At 40.7% G+C, this 24299-nt stretch overlaps 2 protein-coding genes across 8 annotated transcripts in view; one reads left to right on the top strand and one right to left on the bottom strand.

The window, feature by feature from the left end:
- Positions 1-7163, top strand: part of loxl1 (lysyl oxidase-like 1) — a 200334-nt gene extending 193171 nt beyond the window's left edge. For all 4 annotated transcript variants that reach the window (XM_047331647.1, XM_047331646.1, XM_047331645.1 and 1 more), the window contains 4 exons: positions 2581-2737; positions 2997-3092; positions 3478-3593; positions 5154-7163. In XM_047331647.1, coding sequence (XP_047187603.1) covers positions 2581-2737; positions 2997-3092; positions 3478-3593; positions 5154-5160 — 376 coding nt within the window. In that variant the 3' untranslated portion in view covers positions 5161-7163. The remainder of the gene's footprint in view (positions 1-2580; positions 2738-2996; positions 3093-3477; positions 3594-5153) is intronic.
- An 8198-nt stretch (positions 7164-15361) lies between these two features.
- Positions 15362-22245, bottom strand: LOC118302920 (secretory carrier-associated membrane protein 5-like). Of its 4 annotated transcripts, none has more exons than XM_035629457.2 (7): positions 22072-22245; positions 21556-21636; positions 21362-21481; positions 19418-19574; positions 18005-18106; positions 17039-17156; positions 15362-16617 (listed from the first exon to the last, which is right to left on the bottom strand). In XM_035629457.2, the coding sequence occupies exons 2-7, from the start codon at positions 21560-21562 to the stop codon at positions 16438-16440; spliced, it is 684 nt and encodes a 227-aa protein (XP_035485350.1). In that variant the 5' UTR covers positions 21563-21636; positions 22072-22245; the 3' UTR covers positions 15362-16437. The 4 variants fall into 4 exon arrangements, with proteins under 4 accessions (XP_035485350.1, XP_035485349.1, XP_035485351.1 ...); XM_035629456.2 differs by having other exon boundaries at positions 21556-21618; XM_035629458.2 differs by lacking the exon at positions 22072-22245 and adding an exon at positions 21914-22060 and having other exon boundaries at positions 21556-21618.
- Between the last annotated feature and the right edge of the window lie 2054 nt (positions 22246-24299).

Here is a 24299-nt window from a genome sequence, read left to right as displayed (position 1 = left end):
TTTGTTGCAACACAAGTGGAAAATGAGTCACGACTATTAAGAGGACCTAGATTTTTTGTACATTACGATTACAAGCTTTTCTTGTTAAATCGTTAATGTGTTCTTCCAACACTGCATTCTCTATTGCTGACATAGTCAGTGAGGGGGAATCCAGGAATCCAAGGAGGACTGGGGACCTTTCCAGGCACCTCGTAGTCCAGCTCCTCCCACTCTCAATCACACACAGACGCAGACACACACACACACACACACACACATACCGTAGATAATCATCTCAAAATTGCCACTGAAATGAATGCCAGGCTCAGGAACACAAATTCCAGGCCACTCAGTTCCCGTCCTGGTTTACACACGTTTGTGAAAACTCAATATGAATGTGTACCCATGTGCCCCATATAGTATATAGAAGCCTATGAATAGACATGGATGCACACATTTTCATTTCAATGAAGACAAGGTGATGTGTTCTACCCGCAGATAACAGCAGACAGGTTTCTACCTGAGAGTCATTCCTAATTAGTTGCCTCTCCTGTGTGGAAAGAATGAGTCCTTGAATGGTCACTTGCTCCATCAGTGGAAAGTACCCACTTTTCCTTCCAAGACATCTCACAGAATTTAATGACTGTTGGAGTTGAAGCTGTTGCTATGTTGAAACATGGGCCATGAGGTAAGGCGAAAGGGCAATATTTATAAAGTCTGAGTTTGTCTGACTGTCGGAGAGCCAGTGCTTACCTCACCTGCTATACCAACTAAAGTCAACACTGTTATAGTATACCTTCAGTATACTGTATGGAGCAAATTATGAGTCAGTGAATAATGGACTCCCAGTACTTCCTACTTAGCAGCTGAAAATGTGCATTCTAATAAAGGGTGTTTCTAATTAAAAAGAAATATGTCATAATAGTGTGTTCACATACCTCATATGCAAATATTTGGCATTCAGTGACTCGCCTCGTTCAAACCACTGAGGTAGTTTATGTTGTTATTAAAAATGACTGACATAAGTAGATACACTAGTCACATACTTATGTGTGCTGTACTCAAGTATTTTGTCAATATGGACTGAGCAACACATTTTAAACATTGTATGATGCAATGAAATACAACAGCTCAATGCAATTTCACACAGCACAATAATTCTCCAGAACGGCCATAGACCTAAGATATTCACCTTTCTGAGCTTCATAAAAGTTGGATTTATTGTTGAGCAACTGTAATTGCATTCCAATAGATTTTGATATGTGGACATTTTGAAATATATGTACAAGGAAGATCATACATACCGGAGAAACTTTCCTATCTGAGCTACAGACAAGAATTCTCACTCTTGAAATACTGTATTTGTTGTGCCTGTGACAAATTACGTCTTGGCCAGTAACCTGACAGCCATGCTTCATATTCCGAGGTTTTTCCACTGCCTCTACAGACACTCGGCTTTATTAGATTTGTGCCTGTATTCGCTCCGTTTGTAGCAGCATCTCTCTTACCTGAAATATCTGTACAGTGAAAAAGCATTGTTTGCTCATGTTAGTGGGTAATATGCTGACCTGAACAGTTTCTTACCGTACTGCACACATGCAAATACATGGTACACAGAACACCCGACTACATTAATGATTGTAGTCAGGCAAACAGGGCTGCTCAGACAGTATACACATCTTTAAATTCACATTTGCAGTCAAGTTTATTTTACATAGTGAAATTGAACCAAGTTGATGAGCTTAAAACAAAAGAGAGACTGTGGCGTAATTTTATTTTAAAGAGTATTAAACCAAAATTGAAGACATCAAATTGTGGCCAAAAGACCCCGTCAACACCGAATTATGTTGTCACTGTACTCAATGCAAATCTGCACTTGTTACCATGTATGTGCAGAGCAGGCTTTTGAAAAGAGAGCAGCAGATTGCTTCGACATTCGGGAGAAGTCCAAGCCATAGAGCAGTTAATATTGCAAATGATGTCAAATGGACCAGATCATTGACAGAGTAACTCACTAAGGGTGACTTGGTTCACACTCCAGTTCAGTTGAGATAATCATGGTCCTGATGTGCGTCCAGGCTTCACTGAGCTGCTAAAGCTCTGCAAACACCAGGCTAACATACTAAAAGTGCATACACTCTTGCAATGATACTCACACACACACACATGTATATTTTTATGTATACACGCTCAGTCAAATATGTACCCGCATGCCTTAAAATAACCCCAAGCACACACACACACACACATGCAGAAACACATTTGATTTTGCCGACTGACACAAGCTAATTAACAACATTCATACATCATTAGGGTGTTAACGTCTTGCTTCAGCAATACCATATTGTTGCCATTATTTAGTATCCACTGTCCTTTCATATTTAATGATGTTTTCATTCAAGGTGCAACGTCGCTTACAAGACTGCTAACAGATGAGTTCAACAGGTTGAATACACTGTTGATGTTGTTTCTCACAAATGGCACTGTCGTTGAAATATAATTCATGATGAACGTAACTTCTGTTTAAATACTGTTGCTTATCGGATAAGATTTGACTCTTTTGATTTTTCTTCATTTTTGTCCCTCGCCTGTTCCCGACAGGCACTATCACAGTATGGATGAGTTCAGCCATTATGATTTACTGGAGGTCAGCACTGGCCGTAAAGTTGCAGAGGGTCACAAGGCCAGCTTCTGTCTGGAGGACACCACCTGCGACTTTGGTCACCTGAAGCGCTACGCCTGCACCGCTCACACTCAGGTAATACAGCAAGCAGAAACGTGCAGGAATTGTGACACTAGTTAATTGTTTTGATGGTCACCCACAATACTTAATACATTTAATACACTTTACATCGCCTGCTTTATCAACAAAGTCCAATATCTACAATCTAGCCACTCTTAAAGACCTGGCCTGCTTCAATGTTTGATGCAACTTATTATTTTGACCACTTACCTAAAACTCCAACTGTTTTTGACTCAGATTATTATTCCTACATTTTCTTCCTTTGTCTCTTCAGGGTCTGAGCCCAGGATGCTATGATACATACAATGCCGATATCGACTGCCAGTGGATCGATATCACAGACATCCAACCTGGAAACTACATACTAAAAGTGAGAGTCTGATGTGCACGGACACAGGCAGTTTGAGTACAACGTCTGAGCTACCAAAACAAATTGATCCGGGTTTTTTAAAGAGTTATAAGGTTTGGAGGGTGTTCGGTTGCTGGCTATCCAGAGTTCTTGAAGTTGCAGCATTTCATGGCTAAGTGGCGCTTGGTTCGCCATCCATCAAACTTTCTATTTTCCATGCATATTTTATTTGGTCAATATGGTTGGAAGATGTATAATACACAAAAATATATATTTTCACAATTGCATTGAGTGTTAGTTATCCCAGATACATTTATTTTGGATGCATTATTTGGCCCAATAGCTGTTTGTTGAGATTTAGTTGATTGTTGTCAATTAAAATTTTCCTTTCTTCTTTTGCCTCCAGCTCCAAGTAAATCCCAAATTCTTGGTACTGGAATCAGACTTTACCAACAATGTAGTCCGGTGTAACATTCACTATACCGGACGATTTGTACGAACAACCAACTGCAAGATAGCACAGTAAGTACGACAGTTTAAACAGGGGGGGGGGTTGGTCACAAAAAAAGGGAGATGTAGTCAAACAGTTGTCTATCAATGAGGTAGGACTCAAACCAAGAGAATGTAGATACACCAAGTGTTTATTGGAGTATGTTCAGGTAGCCAGAGGTTATTCACTGTCCATGTGTTGTAATTTCCTCAAAATCTGCAAACCTATGTGATTCCCCATTGATTGACAAGTGCTTCAACACCCCCCCCCCCCCCCCCCCACACACACACACACACACACACACACACACACCAATGAGTAATTGTGAACCACTTGACAAGGTGGAGGCTAAATGCAGTTTTATGAAGAGCCTCACAGTGTTTTGAATTACTTAGTGGACTTAATGGGTTCTGGGCTGAAATATTTGATGATGTAATGAATTATGTTCTCCAGTTAAAATGAATTGCCTCTGAAACTTTCATATTTTCCCCTCAAAGGGAGTAGAAGTGTTTAACTTTTCAGTAGTGCTATTAGGAAGTGTATGATTGCAGTCAGAATTAGTATTATGTCCTTTATTTGAAGAAAAAAAAGACCTTGTATAGAGTAGATACACACGAGCCGACGGTTAGAATGTTCAAGTGCCTTTCTTTCACTGGTAGAGTGAATCTAACACTTGAAAACATGTCTGCCAAAGCATTTCCAGAAATCTGGATATAATGGTTAGATTTTTAAAGTACTGATGCCAATAGAATAATTATACTTAATGCTGGCGATTATGTCCACACTAATATGGTTTCTTTTGAACACAGTTTCTTTATGATTTCAAACAAACATATCAAGACATGAACCCTTATATCTTGCTTGTAATATTAAGCTTAGCTTAGCTTTGAAATTTGATAGAGGTTTACTGTGTTTATTTACAATTGGTAATTACATAACTGTCGCTCTTGACATACTTTTCTGATTGAATGACAGAACATATTAAAAACTGATTTGATTGAAGGTCTCAACTTCTCTAACCCAATGCAATCTGTCATTCAGCATCTATTTCATCAATCTCTTTAAAGTGTGTGAGTTTACTGTACATACTCTAAGACCATTCCACTACGTGATTTGCAATGAAAAACTGAAACCTTTGTCATTTTGTCAAATTGAAAAAAAACAAAAAACTGCAGCTACCACGAAAAAAACACTACAATCGGCCAATTGCGGTTATTATTACATTAAGCTTAAGTGCAAAAAAAAGAAACAGCTAAGTATTTTAATAAAACCTACATGTGTGACTTGCTATTTCAACCATGAAATGATCAGTCACAGCAACAGAGGAGAGTTGGGTATCCATTCATGCTTCTGATAATGTTCTTCATCATTCATTTCAGAAAAAAAACACCTTGCATGTAAATGCCACTTTAAGCGAGATCTGCGAGATATGTGCAATTTTGTAAATCATGTGGTTAATATCAGCAATCTAAATTTAGTTTAGGCCTAGTGTTTTAGTTCATTACTGCATGTAGGTTACAAAATGTCATACTGTATCAAAATCCTTCTCTGAATCTGGGGCTTAACATTGATATTTGTTGTTTGATTTTCAGGTCTTGAACAGGCGCTGGAAGGCTGCCACACTAGAGTGACCCTGATTGCTATTCCATTGAAATGTGAATGGAATCCACGTGTTGTCGGTTCATTGTTGATGTTGTTTGTCTCTAGACTTTTGTGATGTTTTGGTATGCTGGACCTGTGGCAAACAAGGGCTCCACTGGCACTGATAAGAATGTGGAGTTGAGGGGTTATTAGACACACACAGCGTTGCATTATTCAAATTTCACATCAATATCCCAATAATGAACCGACAATTCGGTTCCCAGCCATCTACATTATGATTTTGTCCAATTAACTATATTCCTCATACTGTAAACCAGGTCAGTCAGGTTTGGATACTTGCTAGGACACATTATTGATTTTCAAAGAAATGTTTACTGTATCTGCACATAGATATCTATAGATATCAACCGCCCAACAGAGTGGCTTTTTGGAATTTTAAATAAAGCATGACATTGTGCCAGTGCTGATGAGTCCAGTCCAGGCAGGTATGGGTGCTGCAGAAATAAAATTAAATAAAAAAATTAGGGGACAAAGTCTTCTCAAGTGCTTTCATCCATGCATTATGGGGATGGACAATGATGCCCAGTGACTCAGAAGAACTGTAATGTGTTAGTTTTGTCTTGTTTTTTTCCTCCTCCACTGCCTCAGGGGTTCAGGCAGGAATTCTGTGATGCACACCCTGTTTAATGTTGTGTTATCGGCATGAAGAAGAAAGCAGGTCCTATTTTCATTTTTTTTTCAGCTCCATCAAATAGCAAGTCATCACAAATACCGACTGTCAGTCTGGGTGCTGTACCCTTGTATCCCCATGTTGTTCTTTATTATTTCAGTAAAACAGGAACAGGAAGCTCAACTGGCAGAAAAAGACGCTTTCCAGAAAACGAGACTTGAGGTATATGTAAACTTTGTGTTTAGACTTGGAGTCATTTCTTCAAATACCAACACTGGTCAGATGGCACATAGGTCATCTATACCTTTTGAAGAATGTCTATACAAATATTCCACTGATGCATGACTTTAACAGTGGAGATAATTGTGTTATGAGGTTTGTACTTCTGTCCTGTTACTGTAATTTGTGAAATCTAATGAATTTATATATTTTCTTGATAATCTGAATTATTCAAATAGTATGTGTTGGTGGAAAAAAACAAAAAACACTACTGCTGCAGACTTATTATTTTTGCAAAGGGCCACAACGTCGTCTCTACCTACCTCTCCAATGGAGTGAGCTGTTGTTTACTGTTAAGTGTCTAGTTTCCATTGGAAACTTCTGCGATGGCTGACCGTGTTGCTCTGTTACAGCACACAGGAACCTTCAACTCTACTGCCTATATCAAAGAGCACATGATTTGGGACAACAAACAATGACTTAGTTACAGTATATTCCAAAAAGCTAAAAGTTATAATCCTTAAGATCTCATACATTACTTGGCTTAATTGATGACACGTGGTTTAAATCTGAAGGTCCCATAATTCTGTGGGCAGCAATCACTTTATCAGTCAGTGGTTGGCTCTCTTCCACACTGTCTTGAGCAGTGTGATGAACAATGGGATTTGACTTGTCTTAAGGGTTATTACTTTCACACTCGTGAATGTGATTAATGAAGCAACAATCCAGAGCAAACAATTACAAATTACAAAAAAAAAATGTTTTTGTTGCCATTAAATTTTGTTTTAAGTTTTTCATTCTGCAATTTCAGCTGTTTTTATGAAAAAGGCTATCTGGTTTGAATGTAGAACAGGCCTGCGCTTTGGTATCCATATTGCCCATACTGTAGTACATAGATATGTCATACTGTACTGTAAATTGTGAGTTCTTTAATGTGATTTACTCTGTTAGCACATGACTATTTGTACATGTACATTCTGTACTGTGATTCAACAGCACACAATTAGGTGACAGTTATGCAGCATCCTTGACATGTGGTGATGAAATATGTATTTAACAGTGAACACCTGTCAAAATGTCATATAGCCTACAATAAATACATTTACACGTCTGCTGTGTAATCGGGACGCAATATTAATGCAATGCAGCACCTGTACAGTACGATGTATTTTGCTGCATATGAGAAGAGATCTACAGGTTAACATATAATATGCATCAGTAGAGCCAAAGGAAATGTCATATGACAAGTGTGAAAAATTATTGAAATCCTTAAATATTAGGTCTGATATGTTTAATGCATTAAGGCATTTTCCGTGGTACTGTGTGTGATTTTGTCATGCATGATTCAAGCACAGATGCAAATCTGACCTTTACAAATACGGAACACCAAACACTGCATACAGTAAGATGTCAACAAACACCAAACAGTTTGTTGATGAGTTTCTGGCATTTTGAGATGTTTGTATAGACACTGAAAAATAATCTGACTTGGCCATATTTCCATTATTGTCTAATAACATCAGCTAGCGGCCAAAGACCCATTCATTTCTCCTTGACGTCTCACTTCTTTAACAGAGAGAAGTCACATGAATGAGGAGTCACTGGACACGACATGTTTAAAAAATTATGTTTGCTCTGCTTGTAATCCTCCAATGCAGTTGCACATTTCTAGCAACCAAATAGTACCAATGACTTGAAAAGTATTGGCAATGATGTGCCACACTGTCATGTGGAAATGGAAATTAATAGAGTAGACTGATTACAAGCTCCATCAGACTTTGATGACTAAAAGTAAAGGTGGGTAGAAATCGTCTACTTGTATAACAACATGAAGGTTCACCTGGAAGAAAAGGTGATTTTGAGGAGCAATGGGGGAAAGAACAAAAGCGAAGAGAACAGAGAACTCGCACATACAGATCCAGAAGATCAGCTAATAGCTTGTATGAAAATGTAACTGTAGAAGATTTTCATTGGAAAACTAAACAACTAAGCATAGTTTTGTTGTTTACAGTCCAGAATGCAATAATTTATGTCCCCTACTCATGGGGTTGGCGGGTTGCGAAATTGTACCGCAGTAGTATACAAAAGCAATATTAAATTGTAACTAGCCATATTGCCTTATGATGGAAAAAAGAGGTGAATCAATTCTGTCTGACAAATTCTTGGCAAAAACCAAAAACAATGTTGAAACATTTCTGCCTTGTACCTAATAAAATGGCCACTCAGTGTAGAGCTTGTGACCACATTTCCTGCATCTTAAAGGGGCAGTAAGCGATTCTACAGCAATACACGTTTTGTAAAAATCTGCAAATATTTCCTCACCGTCCGTTAGCTTTCAGTTCAGTGTGCGCCAAATAAACAAAAATGTTTTTTTTCAGCTCAGCCCAGGCTCTGGAAATTGAAAACCCCAAAGGGTGGTGCGGACTGCACCACACAATACTGAGTTTGCAGTTTGTAAACATCACCCGTCGTACACCTTAAGAGACGTGCGAGCGCTGCAACTCTGCGATTTTGGCCTAGTAGTTAGTGCATTGGTCTCCCATACCAGAGGTCGTGGGTCTGCAGCCCGGCCAGAGCAGTACAATCACACAACAACAACAGAGAGAGAAACAATCTTTCCCCAAAATCGCTTACTGCACCTTTAACTGGCTGACAGAGGTGTGCAACTGCAAGGCGGCAATTCTAGTTTCTGCTCTGAAACATGGTATTTGGAAAAAGACAGACATTCCATGTTGAAGTATTTCCTGTTACCCGGAGGAATGAGAATCCATTATCTGGTTGTTTTCATACGCTGTTCTCACTCTCATATTTGGTCCTAACAAAACTCTGAGCCTCGTGATGGGACTTCCTCTTTGTTATGGGCTGTTTGTTCAGGCTGTTCACACAAAATCCCCCCATTCCAGCTCCCTGTGCCACATCATGTTGCTCTGTGAAAGTGATGCAGTGCGTGCTGGTTTACTCGTCTTTGACCCTGTGTGTTTATTATGTTAATGTGTTTTTGTGTGTCTTGTGTATATTTTTGTGTGTGTGTGTGAGAGAGAGAGACAGGGAGGGGAACAGATGGATAACTCCTAATGAGGGACAATACAATACATCATTTGTCCTCAAGACAAATGATGTATTGAATTGTTTAACTTAGAGGTATTATTTCAACAACAAAAAAAACTGGATAGACTTTGCCTGTCCTGCTGTGAGGTTTCCATTTTTCATACGCATGCCTCTGGTTTCCCTTCTACATATTTTTTTATGCAGGACCTTTAAATTTATTGTCTACTGTAAGACGAATAAAGTCTTACAGTATTTGATTCGTCGGTGGGATATAGGCAGCAATACACGTTGTCCAACAGGAGCCTCTTCAAAAGTGCTGGCTTCATGTTCTTGTTGTTGGTAATGAAAAAGACATCACATTTCCAACAGCAGCGTCTGCCATCGCCGTCAAAGCAGTCGAATTAGAGACGTGTAAATGATTTAGCACCATTTCTCGCAACAAATGAATATGCAATAGTATTTATCACAAACGTGCTCGAGGGTGTTTCCCAAGTGAATCCTAACAGTGTGCGATTCTGAACGGAGCACGTAAAAGTACCCTCAGGGGTGTACAGAACAAAAGCCTGGCAGACGCAAACTGTATCGCTGAGATATGGAATATACATGATGCGCAATGCCAGCAGTGCCAACACGAGCGTGGTAGTAAAAAAAAAAAGAAAGTAGAACAGGAGGAGACATGAGGGAGAAATTAACACAACCAACAGCACGTAGCAGGAGGCAGTGTTGGTACAAATCCTTGTTAGATTACGAGGTGATTGTGAGAGTCAGATGTTACTGATTAGCTGACAGGATGTGCAGCGTCATTGCTCTTCCTGATCCAAGTGTTAAACCAGGCCAAGGCACTCTATGTGTGGAGGAACACTGCACTCGCAGGCAGGCATCTTGTAACTCCCCTTGAATGTTGCAGGCCTCCTCTCAATTCAGTGCATGAGCACAGCAAAAACAATCTGGCGCCCGATCGATGCGCCGTCATGTGACAAGATGGCATATTAGTATCCTGAGAAACGGGATTGACGCTAGACTGCACACGGATCAGGTCGCAACGCGATAAGAGCAAATCCGTTGCATATGTAAATACTTTGCTTTGGGCTGCGGAAGGTTGTGTCTGATCGTCGATAAGGAGGAGATCTGCAGGGAGAGCCGGGTGGAAACCCTCACGACCAGTCTATCCCTTGACAACAAGCTGCATTCACTTCACCAGCAGACCGGTGTTAAGCAACAAGCATTTCACAGCTGGGAGCATCAAACCTAATTGAGGAAACGGATCGAGTGAAGTGAAGCGGGGCTGATTAGATCTTCCAACATTCTCAGTGGCCAGACGTCATTGAATACACAAAACCCCTGCAGGAATGGAAGCCATGGGAGTAATGAGGCTCATGGAAAACATGAGAAAACACCTTCTCTGTGGTTTGAAGTTGTCAGTCGTGACCAAATGAGGGCTGCAGGATGACAGTGGGCTATCACAGTTGTACTGGCTGCATATGAAAGTGGAATAGATCGAAACCTGAGGGATATGGGTTGTGGAATTTGTTATTCTCGTGACGACAGCTTGGACATGTCATCACCTAGTGAGACAAAGGACGTTTCCATACGTGAAAGTCTGGACCAGGGTCTGAACCATGCGTGTGTTTTTTTGTGTGGTTACTGTTAATTTCACTTCGCTATATTTAGGCCGCTCACCAAAGAGTTTTGTATTGACATACGTACGTCCTGTTTTTATCCACAGCCACATCGTTACCGAGTGTTTGTGTTTAAATTATTGTAATCATTGTTTGTGTTTAATCAGGCTTTTTGTTTCCGTAGCAAGTGCAAGGGGTTAATTGAGCTTTTACTGAATACATACATCTTGGTGTAATATTCTGAATTATGACTCTGGCAGTTTGGTATTTTTATTTGAATCAAGACTCGATTCTGTAATCTTAAAAATACAAGTTCTTCTGGAGCAGAGTGGTCGACTTGCTTAAACCCTTTTGGACCAGCAAAGTGACAGAGTTCTCAGATACATTGGCAAGATTTTCCCCAATAACCCGTTGCGGGCTCTAGCCTCTGCTTCATGACCTATAATTATATGCATAAAGATGTGAAGAAATCTTCATTTCCGTAGGGATGAACACATTGTTGCATGGGCAAAGGTACGAGAAAAGGCTGCCTTTGTGAGGGGAGAAAAGAGGCAGATGAGAAACCACTGGCTTGGAGATGGTGACTCGACATTAGAATATTGGGGGGGGGGGGGGGATCTGATTTACATGCAGATGCAGTTGCTGGCTCATTTGTTTTGATAGTAGCTCATCCTTCACAGATTTTTATATAGAGCTGATGCCACCGTATATGTCTGAGTTAACAAACGTTTCACGTTTTCACTTTGTATAACAGCGATGGCTGTTATACAAAGGGCAAAGAGGCAACTTGTGTCGCTCGGCACAAGAAACACTCAAGAGCACTGCCTGACAGTTTAAACACCACCTGCCTCATCGCTGAAACATCTGGCTGGTTTTTGGTGCCTGCTGCAAAAAACCGAAAAACCCACTTTTCTTTTCCTTCTTTTTTTTTACAACTTACTTTCTTCAATTTCCCTGCTCATCAATTTTAAGGAGTATGCGAAAGGATCCCCTGGAGTCCACACCGTTTTCAACAACAGGGCAATAAATTCTCATTAAGGCTTTCCTTCCTTTAAAGGTGGGAACTAAAGTTAGGATATTCATGTTCATAGTCCCAGGCAATTGGAACAAATTATGAGATCTTGTGGAAGGAAGATACAGTCCTTAAACGAGTCCCCCCCCCCCCCCCCCCCCCCCCCCCCCCCCCCCCCCCCCCCCCCCCCCCGCCCCCACTCCAACACCAACCCCCTCCACTGGCTCCGTAGGGAGCGTCAATGATGAAGTCGAACACGGGGAGTGACGACTCTGCGCCACTATGCTCAGCCTCTCTCCCCTCTGACAGGCCCATATTTCACCAGAGCCCTTCTCCAACCTCCACTGTCCCCATTTCCTGTGCTGTCAGGTGGACGACTCCCATCATCAGATCGGTGATTTCACAGGCTGGTGGCAGCAGCACTCCCTCGCTGTAGCTGACTAACATGTTTCCCGCTCCAGACAGCTGGGTGACCCCTCCTTAGTAGCTGGCAGGACGCTGTGATTCCTCTCACGATGCACATGTAAAAGATGATCTTAGGTGGGAATTTTTGCTCCGCGATGCCAAGAGCTTTTTGGGAAGCTGCTGCTTCGTGTATTTGTTTGAGTCTGTGTCAACACGAATATCAGTGTCCAGCTGGGACTGCACCCTTGTTGTATTTACAAAGTAGGACAATGTCAGCAGTGTGTTTGCTGTTAAAGGAATAGTTCATCGTTTTGGGAAATACACTTTCTTGTTGGAGTTACATAAGAACATCAACAGCAATCTCACAAAGTCCCTGCCTGGTAAATATGAAGCTACAGCCAGCAGCGAGTTTGCTCAGATTAGCCTTTATTGCCTGCCTTTGTCTAAAGGTACAAAAATCCAGACTATTATCTGGTCGAGAGCAGTGACTTTCTGCCACATTTAGGCAGAAATGGGACAGACAGGTGTGAGATATCTGTGTGGGTCTGTGACCTCGGACTGCAGTTTCATAGGAGATATGTTGGGTGTTGGGACCCCAGCTCCATATGCACATATGTATCTGATTTCCCCTTCACTTTATTGATTCCCACAAAACATAAACGCTCTATTCTCCTCCGGTCATGCAGCCTTTAGCCCTTTTTATTCTAGCTCAATTACACCTTTCCTTAAATTTGTGATGTTGCTCAAAAACACCAAAATTAGAATATAGCCGCAAGCGGCTACTAACAAAACCCTCTGCCATTTGGCCCCCCTTCATCCATACTGGCCCCCAGGGCATGAACAGCAACTTTGGTTAAATAATGTTCAGTGGTTGTTGAGATACACGTTTGTGGAATGTGTGATGTCCCTCTATAGGTTGGTAACAAGATTTGTGATAATTGGACAAATGGTAAATGACTTATGGCTGTAATTCCCCTAAGCCACGCCCTTTGCAAAGACATTTTGGTTAGTAGCGCCCATGTTTTTCAACCAATCTTGCTCATTAAGAAGAAAAATGTGTATTTTCATCCGTTAAGGTGGTATACCAGATTTGGTGTTGATAAAGTCAAAATTTCAAAAGTTCTATTGATATTTCTGTTGTACATTTTATGCTAATTAGCGCAACATTTTGTCACTTGGCACGTAAGTGATTCGAGGGGGTCTATGTAGAGCAAATCAGAGTCACGGTTTGAGGGGCGTGACCTTTCCAAAATTTTATTTTGGGGCCTTATTTACAGCGCTACCATGTGGCCAATTTGGATAATTAGGGTGTTCGAAGCTAACGCACATCATTTTCAGTTATTGCGCTAAGTTTCCTAGTTTGGGCTAACGGGGAACAGGAATAATAATTATTTCTATAGACCAACATGAAACATAAACCAACCACCAAAAACAATAGGGTTCTACCCCTGTCGGGGTTTGAACCCTAACTACAATGTCTAATAATGATGGCTAAAAGCTGCTATAATAAATAATTTTGAATGATTAATGGTGGTATAAGTTAAATGGGTCGTGAAAGTGAATACTCGACTATGTAACATTTCGGTTTCTGTCAACTCATTGTCTTGGTTTTTCTGCTTCTGACGATGTTTTGGTTATGCTCTAGATGTTACAGCTGCAGAGCAGTACAGTATTTCCCCAGGCCTAAGGAGTAGGGTCCAAAAACAGAGTACTGTAAAAAGGCATGTGAGCATTGTACTTGCATTCATGAGATGGATGAAAACACAGCTCCAAATGAAGGTTTTCCGTATCTGCCCTATCGGGCTGACAGGTGATGATAAACCATCTTGTTACTGCTGAAATTAATCTTTGGATGCCTACAGTAAAAATCTCACCGCAGCTACATGATGATAACAAGATAAATGTTTGCTTTATACGTAGCAAAAAAAAAGAAGAAAAAAAAAGTCACAAACAAGCCAAAGCAGGAGTCCAAACACGGGACGGTGCTTTAAAGGAGCTTGCTCAAGAGAACCTTGGCTAGTCGACCCACACCGTGACAGTCCACTGGAAGCTCAACCCAATACATAGGGGGCATCCAAGTCAGATTTACCTTCTGTTTTCTTTTTCCCTATCTAGCATGAAATGGCTGTGGGGATGACATGTTGTGGCCAACATATGATTTTAAAAGGAGAGAGCATTTTTTGTTGAATCAATGAATATGTTCCGTGGCTGACAATCAAACACTGTTTACCTGAAGGTGCAAGTGTTTGCTGTCACAGCTTGTCACAAGAGATTTCCCTGTGCGTGGCAATTACAGTGTTTGTTGGTGGCTGTTGGTGGGTCCTCTGGGTCTAAATCCCACCCCCCACCCCCTACCCCCTTCCAGAATAATTTCATCATTCCCCCAACGCAGGCAGCAGCCGACAGAAGGGAGGAGGACATCCGCAGATAAATCCGTTTACGGTGTGTTTTGAATCTAATTTATGACGGTCATCTGCTTCCAGCATGTCGAGGGAGAAATTGTGTTTGCGGCGTGTAAGTTGGAAAAAAATAGCAATACAGTTTTTGGTAAGGCAAGTAGTATCAATCACCCTAACTATCTCAGATGTCTTGTGCTGTTGTTCACACTCCATGAAAAGACAAATGGGAGGGAACATAACGGTCATATAGTGCCCCTGGTGGAAGGTCCATGTAGAGGGTTGATCGCTTTAGAGGGCCAATACTGCCACCTAAAGGAAAAGTATGCACTTCATCCTTTTACCGTCCCATCCTAACAGTGTTAAGAACCTAGCAGATGTGCCATTTGCTGTGGGTAATGTATCGGAAACATTTTAAGATAAAATTGTAATGATTGAGTACTGTGCCTCGATTAAATTGGGCCAGCATGGCAAAAGACAAACTAAATAGTACCTTGAGTAACTCCATATTAAAAATGATCAGCAAATAATTTGTTGTAATGTATACAGGAAGGCTTTCAATCCCCCAGTGAGCTGCACGTAGCTGAAAATGGCCGTATAATGTAATAGTGTCAATGTGGTGCGAAAAAAAATATCACAAACAAACATCAAGTTTATACAATATTTTCATGTTCGTTGCTTTGAGTGGGTGTTTTGTGATTACTTTGATTTTACATTGTCCTCATTTGGTGACATGGGCAGGAAGACAGAAAGAGAGACACAAATATAGAGCAACTGGAAATAGAAGGAAGTAAATGCTGATCTGTGAAGGATGAATGAAGGTAATCTGTACATGTTAGAGCATTTTATTTCAAACTAAAACCATCAGCGCCTCTCTGTGGTCGATCAGCCGTACAGCAGCAGAAAAGGCTAAACTGACATTCAGCACAAAACATTCTCTCATTTCTAACTAAGCTGGCTACAGAACACGGGTCAGGTATTTCACCTCTTCTCCTTGTTGTTATCTCGTTTTAATTTTCTTCCAAGGGAGTTCTTCTGTGATAGGAATCAGGTGATTTCCGTGGCAACAACAAGCCTCAAGATACTTCAAAGAGACGCGTGCATCAAGTAAGATTCAATGTTCTGTTCCTATCTAAATTCAACTGAAGACTTGTAGTGACACTGTGTCTTATTGTAATAGAGACAGATTTCATTTTACACAACATAATCCTCTGTAATTCCACAGTGCAACCGGTGATAAACTGCACAGAATCCTGATGAAATTGTGCTGAGGTCACAGAAAAAAAAGCATAATTTAAAATACAGCCACAAAATTGCAACTAGTCTAGTTTACCCTGAGTTTATAAAGTAAAGAACGTCTCAAATATTACATCCATCATTTTAACGTATGCATACATTTATGAATTAATCAATTCTAAATAGGTTTATCTTAATTTACACTAGAGGTTATTATACATAGTTTTGTGTTTATGAAGAATACAAATCATATTTTTCCTTTGTTTTGTAAAAACTGCTCACACTGCAGGTCAACACAAAGCACACAGCTCTCGTAAAGGAGCCACTAAAGTAATACACGTTCAAAACTAGTTACATTTCAACTCTTCAAACAGGAAAAACAAAAACATGAGAAATAATATAAAACACTAAGAATAATCAGCATGCCCTTTAACACTGTACGTGAAAACCGCCGTACCACGAGATATTGTTTTGCCAAATTTGTTTGAAATCACTGACATTTGAATTAGTGACTTGTTAAAGGTTAAAATATGCAAGTATTTTTTTTCTGAAACATTATCACAATAATCAACAACACAGTAAGATCGTTCTAACCCTTCCTAACCCTGTTGCTCAAACTTTGGCAGAACTGTCACATCATTCCTTTCGGCACCTCTTGCCTTGAAGAAGCTACATCTGATTATCGTTATACTGTGGGCTGGAGTACTGACTCTGCACGGCCCCGGTGGCGGCCCCCATGGCGGCCTCCTGGGCCGCTGCCTGAACATGAGGGTTCTTCCAGGCGCCTGTGGCCCATTCCTCTTGAGCTTTGGACATGCTGGCCCCACTGCCACGGTAGAAATTATGGATCTGCAGCAAGGCGGAATCACAAGTTATTATCTTTTACAAAAAGTTATTATCAAAAATGTAGTGTCACATAGTATTTCAAATTAGACCAACCAGTGTTATAGTTAGCTTGAATCATGAACATAACCTAGTGATAAACTTCACAATGTTGCTTCACTGATATGAAAGTATAAAATGTATCAATTTCAACTTCTGGACTGATAAAAGCCCATCGCATTAGTTTCCTTCACACCAAACCACAAAAGCAGCTGTCACATCTGACAGAGGACAGCATAGAAGCTACAGTACATGTTAATTTGATTCAATTAAAAGAAACACCTTTGCTGGAAAGTAACACCTGTAGAATAAAACTTCACAAAAACTCTACAATTCAAAATGCCCCTTTACATTTCCATTTGTAGGATTGCGCCAGTTCAATTCTTACCCTGGTGAGGGCAATGCAGGACAATGTGGCCACGGCAGTGAACATGATAGTAGGGACGAGCATGATCAGTGCGATCAAAATATTATAGCTGAAGAAGGAGATGGTCGCCAGCCAGCCGCTGAAAAAGACAGGAATTGACATGAACCAAAATGCATCCAAAAGATGTATTCATTTTAGGTAATAAACTACAAAGTATGAATCGTTCTTGGATTATCTGGTATTCCCCACATGATACGACCACTTAACATCTGGACGTAAAATGACAATAATTGTGTGGACTTTAAGTACCGCAATATGAAGTTAAAGAGTTTTGGAGCGCATACATGGCGATATCCAATTTCACATGGTGACATTTAGAAACTTTATGGAGGCTGACACAATATTAATTTCTGATCATCAGCCTGAGTCAGGTGATATTTTGAGGATCTTTTTAATAGCCCCTCAAAATCTCGTGACAGAACTATCCTCAATGTTATATGAGAGCAATTTATGAAACCGGTGAACAAGGTCTTAAAAAACAAACATCTACCCGACTTTAAGTAAAATATTTCATTCAAAAGCAGATTTTGTAGTCTTATTGACAGTACCTCTGATTCTTATTGCTAGCTTGTGACATAACGGTAAACTACTCACTTAAAAATGCTGGTAGAAAATTCTTGACTTGGGCACTTGAGTTGCACTTGACCTGCACGAAGTATTAATCCTTATCAAGTACTGCCACTTGCCTGACATTGAATTATTGCTACTTTTGAATGTTTTGCTCAGTGTGAATGCAGCGAGATATATGGCATCACTGGGCAAAGAGTTATCAAAGCTCTTTTTTGATGATAAATGTCTTCAAATCCTTCTGAAAAATGATTTTCTTTGAAAGATCTTGGCATACTAGAATTGCTTTGAATGAAAGATTGCGAAATGTACAAAAAAATGTAAGTTCTGAAAAAGTGTTAAGACAAAAGTCTCTCTTACCATACTCCCCACCCAGGGATGCCTATGCTTTGGATGATGCTGATGCCAACTTGGGCCATGAACACAAAAAAGAACTGCATGAAGTTGAAGGAGCTATCATTCCTGAAAAAAAAGATGAATAGAAAAATATTGAAATTTAACACAAGATGATATATAATGTTGTGTTTTCATATCATATTTTGTGTCATTTTATATATATTTTTTTTTTTTAATGTGGTTTCAAGTGTTGTCAAGTACAATGCTGTGCATATAGGAAATAAAAATATTAAATTACTGAGAAGATTTCCCTTTTGATGGGCAAGTCAGTGGTCACATGCTGATGTTTGGAAATTACTATGCCCTTCAGTGAATAATAATAGCAATAGTTATTAATAATAATAATAATAACATTAATAATAATAATATTAATAATAATGCATCAAGCACTTTTCAAGCAAATAAGCACATAGTTTCCAAGGTCAGAATAAAAACACACGACATTAAAACATATCCTACTTGAAATGATTACAATATGTGTGAATAATGAAATGTGTGCATAAAAGCATACATACATACATGAGCAAACATATATAGGTATGGAAAAAAAACACACACACATACATACAGTAAAAAAAATGTAAAAACTCAGTTATAGCAACAAAAAAAATAAGACCACAAGTTCAAACAAAAGAATCAAAATCTATGAAAGGGTACAGAGGATGTTCTTGGTGCTCTGTTGTTTCCAGATTTAACTGGTTGGGTCTTTGCTGGAGGTAAAATTAGCTCAAAGCTCCATTGATCACCCTGTCCCAGTTTCCATTATAGATACTAAGGTACAAATAGTGGGCTGGTACTTGTCACATTTGCTCCACAGTATCAAATACATGTGTTGCCTTCTGTCTTTATATAAAGAAAGACAGTTGGGCCTCTAGAGGAGGCATGAGAAGAAAGACGTAGACCCACTGAGTTTCTCAGCCATGATGCATGAGGAGAAAAAAGCATCTTCACATGGCACTTAAAAGAAACATACTGTAAGTCCGTCACTCTATCAAATTGGATTTGCAAATATTTTTCACTTTCGTTAGTCAATAAAAAATGAAGGCCAAGCAAAAAACAAACAAAAAAACCACCAACCATCATCGAGGTACTATCAACATATGGCACCCTGAGCCAGAAATACAGTTAACAAAGTATAGATCATATTGTTTTTCGTGTGTAGTTATTGTCTGTGTTGCATGGACATAATTCACACAAAAAATTGCTTCTATTTTTTTTTCCATACACTCATCACACGTCAATGGAACAGATTCACGTCATTGTGATATTGATTACATGCCATTGCTGTGGTGCTTAACACGACAACGGCACCAGCCAAAAAAGCAGCTATGCACAAATTCCCAATGAGACAATGTCAGAACGTTTCCTGTGACTTACTTGAAGGCCTTGTAGATGGGCCTGAACCAACACACGTAGGAGCAGGGAGTGAACATGAGGAGCCAGATGATGGCCAGTCCAAAGTTGGTCACCCCACCTCCACCAAACATCCAAGCGAAGCAGCCAACCAGGTTCACCGCAAGCGTGGCACCGTTCACTGTAGGACCGTCGGCAGAGATATTTTTTTCAGGCACTGATGCGAAAAGACATAGCTCTTATGTACACATGCCGTACTCAACATGCACATGCGGAGAAGAACAAACAAAAAACGAGAGGTGAAAGCGGAGACAGACAGCGGTAACATAAACTCCAGCCATAAATCCATTATCTATACCACTCAGTTAGTTGGTAAACCCTGGACACACAGTGTAGCACAGGGCCGACATAAAGAGACAAAACAACCGTCCACGCTTGCATTTCGACCTTCAGGCCACTTGGGAGTCTCCATTAACCTGAGGTGCATGTCTTTAGACTGTGGGCGGAAGCAGGAGTACCTGGAGAAAACCCACTCAGGCACAGGGAGAACACGCAAGAACATAATGTGAAATATCCAATTAGAATCTGTGACACTCAGGATGGCTTGCATCCCCCCCCCCCCCCCCCCCCCCCCCCCCCCCGCCCCTGAATATAGCCTTTCTGTGCATGTCCTTGTTCTATTAATTCTCAGTAATGTTGTAAATCTACTGCCCTCTCTACATACGTTGCACTTTGGTTCCACATTTCTTCTCTGAATTAGCATAGAAGGCCAATCAGTTTCAAATTTGGGTCTATGGAGAAAAATGTAAAGTGCCTCAGAAGAAAACGATGAAGCTAGACGCTGCTGCAACATTACGGCTATTAAGGAAACACTTTAATTTCCCAAATGGACGGCAGTAAAAAAAACAAAACAAAAACATGCCGTTGGCCTCGAATGATTTTTAACACACAGAATGAGAGAGAAATGTTTAAAAACAATATATAACTGAAGTATAAAAAGCAATGTGCATGTGTTCCACAGTGACACACAAAAAAGACCAATACACACAATTGATTCAGATGGGAAAAGGAATAGCGGCACATCCAGACGCAGATGAGGACTTTGAATACCTACTTATATTTATCGATTACTAAAAAGAAGGAAGCCTGCAAAAAGAGAAGAGGAAATGATTGGGAGGTCAGAGTAACAAATATGTGTTTCTTGATGGTGTACACATGATTATTCCACATGGAAAAACAGGTTTGGTTTTGTTGACTGTGCCCTGCAAACAAATCAAATTGTCTGTGGTTTGCTGCATGGAGATGTACCTCATGCACTTGCCTCATTTGACCAAAAACAGTTGCACCCTTGCAATCCTCCGTCACCCAAGCCCCATCTTTGTTTTCGATATTTTCACATCATTCTTTTTCGGCATGCTTTTTCTCTTTCTCCTCATTGTTAAGTTATGGCGCCGTGGTGCCCGCATCGCTGTCGCAGCAGCTCTGGGCCGTTTCCTGCAGCTGCCCCCCGGCTCCGCCGCTCGCCTTCATGGACGAGCGGGGAGCTTCCAGAGCAGAGCAATATCGCAAACACCATTGTACTGCTTGTTTATGGGCCAATAAACTTTGATGAAGCTGCTCCTGGCAAAATTATTTAACACAATTCCAGAGTTAACTGCTCTGCTCAAACCGAGGCCATCTGGTCAGTGCTATGACTCATTAGCAAATAAACCAGTCAGGGTTATCACAGACGCAGCTGATAAAACAATAAAGATGTTTTTTGGACCAAAGGGATCCATGTAAACCATCGGCCTTCTGTGACGTAGGTCTTATCATGAGCTAAGCGCAGAGGAGAAGACAGTCTATGGGGCCGCCAGGATAACTCAGATTTCATTTCCCTTTCGGACCTGATGCTGTTTGCGGGAGTTTGCAGACAAATTCCGTGCGGACAATGTGAAATGAGGTGTGCACTGTCCCAAAGCCACTCACACATCCACAGGTGGTACATTTTCTTGCACATGCTGCGGTGCTGCTCGGGGATCTCGTCAAAGTCCTGATAGAAACAGGGCTTGAGTGGAATGAATCCAGGCAGCGGGGGGAAGTTGGGCTCTGCAACAAATAACGTCACGTCAGTTACATATGGCAGGTGGCATATGGCAGTACATGAACATGTAATAACTGACCTGCCATGTGGATGCAGTGTCAGGACGGCCGCTTCCACTCACTTCTTCTTCAGTCTCTTGAGCCTGTCAGATGGGGAGAAACTGCAAGTCGGGACTTGTAGGCGTCAGTGACTTATTGATATGGCTCCATGCACATGTGGTCATTTGCGGCTTGTTTTCTTTAAATTACGCGCGGGGAGCTCCTGTCACTTCACTTGTTTCCAAACAGCACACGGTGGCCTGCTTTGGAGAATAACAGCGTTTAACCGCGTGGGCTGAGGATTTAATATGCGAGCCCCTCCAGGCGCGTCTCCATGGTGCTGATTACACTTTAACGACGGCGGAGGAGAAGGAGAAAAAGAAAAAGACGCTCACGCACCTCGGGCCACCGGGAGCGCACACGGATGCGAACTGCACACGATGGATGAAACGCGGCAGCGATATCCAGCGCTGCATGTGCGGAGACAGCTTGACGGAGGGCTGGCCGCCACGCAGCCAGGAATTACGGATTCCAAAGAGAAGCCCTAATCTGCTTACCTCCTCCAGAGCGCAGCCGCTTGTCCGCTCACGGTGCGCGCAGTCTCCGTCGAAGGCTCCCAGCTGCGCGTGGAATGCAGAGACTTCAAGTGAGCCAATCGGACGATGTGTCCACGCGAAAACTATTTGGCTACTATAAAATGTTCTTATTGACGATGTGACCGGAGCAACAGATCCCCAATAAGTATCCTGCCTCTGGACCAATCACCGCGCGTAAATCTGCTGTCGCTTTGATTCAGACCAATAGGCGGATTACTCTAATCCTCGACGTCGTGTGGCTGACCCAATCACCGCGCGGCCCCCTGTCCATGGTGCTGAAACCCAGGCCGTCAAACGTCTACACTACATTTCTGTTGTGTTTCGTCAAGTTTCATATTTCATATACGGAATGACGTGACTCCAAAACAGAGGGATTTGCACGTGTGGCGTATGGAAATGAGCAAGTGAATGTGTGCACAGAGTTAACAAAGTCATTACATCATTACAACATCTTGCAACAAAATGTCAGTACAGTGCGTTGGTGGTATATACATATATAGGGCACCTGAATGCATTTGATTGTGCACTGCACCGAAGTGCAATTTTGAGGAACTTCGTTTTTGATATTTCATACTTGTACTCTAATGAATGATTGTGCTCATGACTCGACAACATTTGTTCCACAGCTTCGGTTGCTACTGCTTCTCAGATTAAAACTGAAGGAAAAAAAGGCGAACAGATACGTGATTGGTTTACAAAATGCATTGCTATACATAACATTATTGTACTCGGTGACAACAACTCACATAGTAGTGATCCGATAATATAACACTGACAGTGGCCACTCTTCAAAATGAGTATTTTCACAATATTTGACACTTTAAATAGTTTTGTTGCCTATAATTCTGTACTGAATACACCTTCCAGCACTGTGACTCAGTGAGAAACTCGGCTATAAAACACTCCACATGATACAGAACTATGAGTCATGTCACCATGCCAGCAGTACAAATCTATATGAGATTTGAGTTTGTTGTTGACTCTTAATGCTAAGTGTACTCCAGCTGGGGTTGTTGTTGTTGTTGTTGTTGTTGTTGTTTCACTGTTACACATTCTGCACGGGTCACCTGTTATTCATGCTGAAGGATTAATGCAGGGTTCGTTTTGTGACATTTATATTGTGACTATGGCGTTGACTGTGTACACCACATGAGTTCACTCACAGTAAATATGTATCTTTCCCACAATGAATCATTCAATCATTAATCTAAAGACTTACCATTTTATCAATTTAATCTTTTCAGATTGCACCACGTCTTCAGTTGTGCGTAAGTAGAACAATATTTCTAACACTTACTGTTATTCTATGACTTGGTCACACGTCTGTTATTTTCCATCTTAAAACAAATTGCCTCTGGCAATTATTTTACATTATAATTTTCCTTACAACATGACAGACATGATGCACTGTGATCAGCCGTAACAGGCTAAGGAGCGTCGTCACCTTTGGCCAGATGATTATTCTAATCCTTTTTTTTTTCAACTTCATGTTTACTGAAAATTTTTCAACACATAAACATACATTCCAGTTGCTACAATATTGCTTTTAAATATTGTACACACAAGCACTTCTTACTTATAACCTTATACAGGGGTTCTTACTTATAACCTTATACATCTTTTCCCCCCAGACCGCATCCTTTCGCCCTCAATTTGGGCGGGACAGTACCAGAATTTTGCCATATATATATATATACACTACAAAACAAACAATCAAAAAACCACACATGTAAATCACCAACAGGTTTAGAACCGTCCAGGACAGGAAGCTAATGCAGGGTAGCACACTGAAGTACGTGAGACCTGGTCATCTTGTCACTTATCTTCACCTCTAAAGTGCGCTACTTAAAAGACAAATATTATATTTCTGCTTCTGCTTGTACTGATCTCTTATCCTGTCTGGGAAAAAGCGAGACACACTGTTCACCGAGGTGAGGAACTGATTTACCATTTTTCACATTCTAAAGTAAAAAATAATAATCCTCTTCTCATTAAATATCTTCACAATTCTACATTTGTACTTGGTGAAGGGGAGAATACAGTGTAATACTTTTGTGAATGTCCTGTTTTAAGTTAACTTCAGCCTTGGCAAACTTGGCAATTTGGGGTAACATGTCTTAGTGATTTTGGTTGTGACAACTCTCCCCAAGAAAGTATACTGACAACATAATGAGACAAGTTGCCAGTGT

This window comes from Scophthalmus maximus, chromosome 4, assembly GCF_022379125.1.
Source record: "Scophthalmus maximus strain ysfricsl-2021 chromosome 4, ASM2237912v1, whole genome shotgun sequence".
Taxonomy (NCBI): Eukaryota; Metazoa; Chordata; class Actinopteri; order Pleuronectiformes; family Scophthalmidae; genus Scophthalmus; species Scophthalmus maximus.
This window is presented reverse-complemented; position numbering and strand designations above follow the sequence as displayed.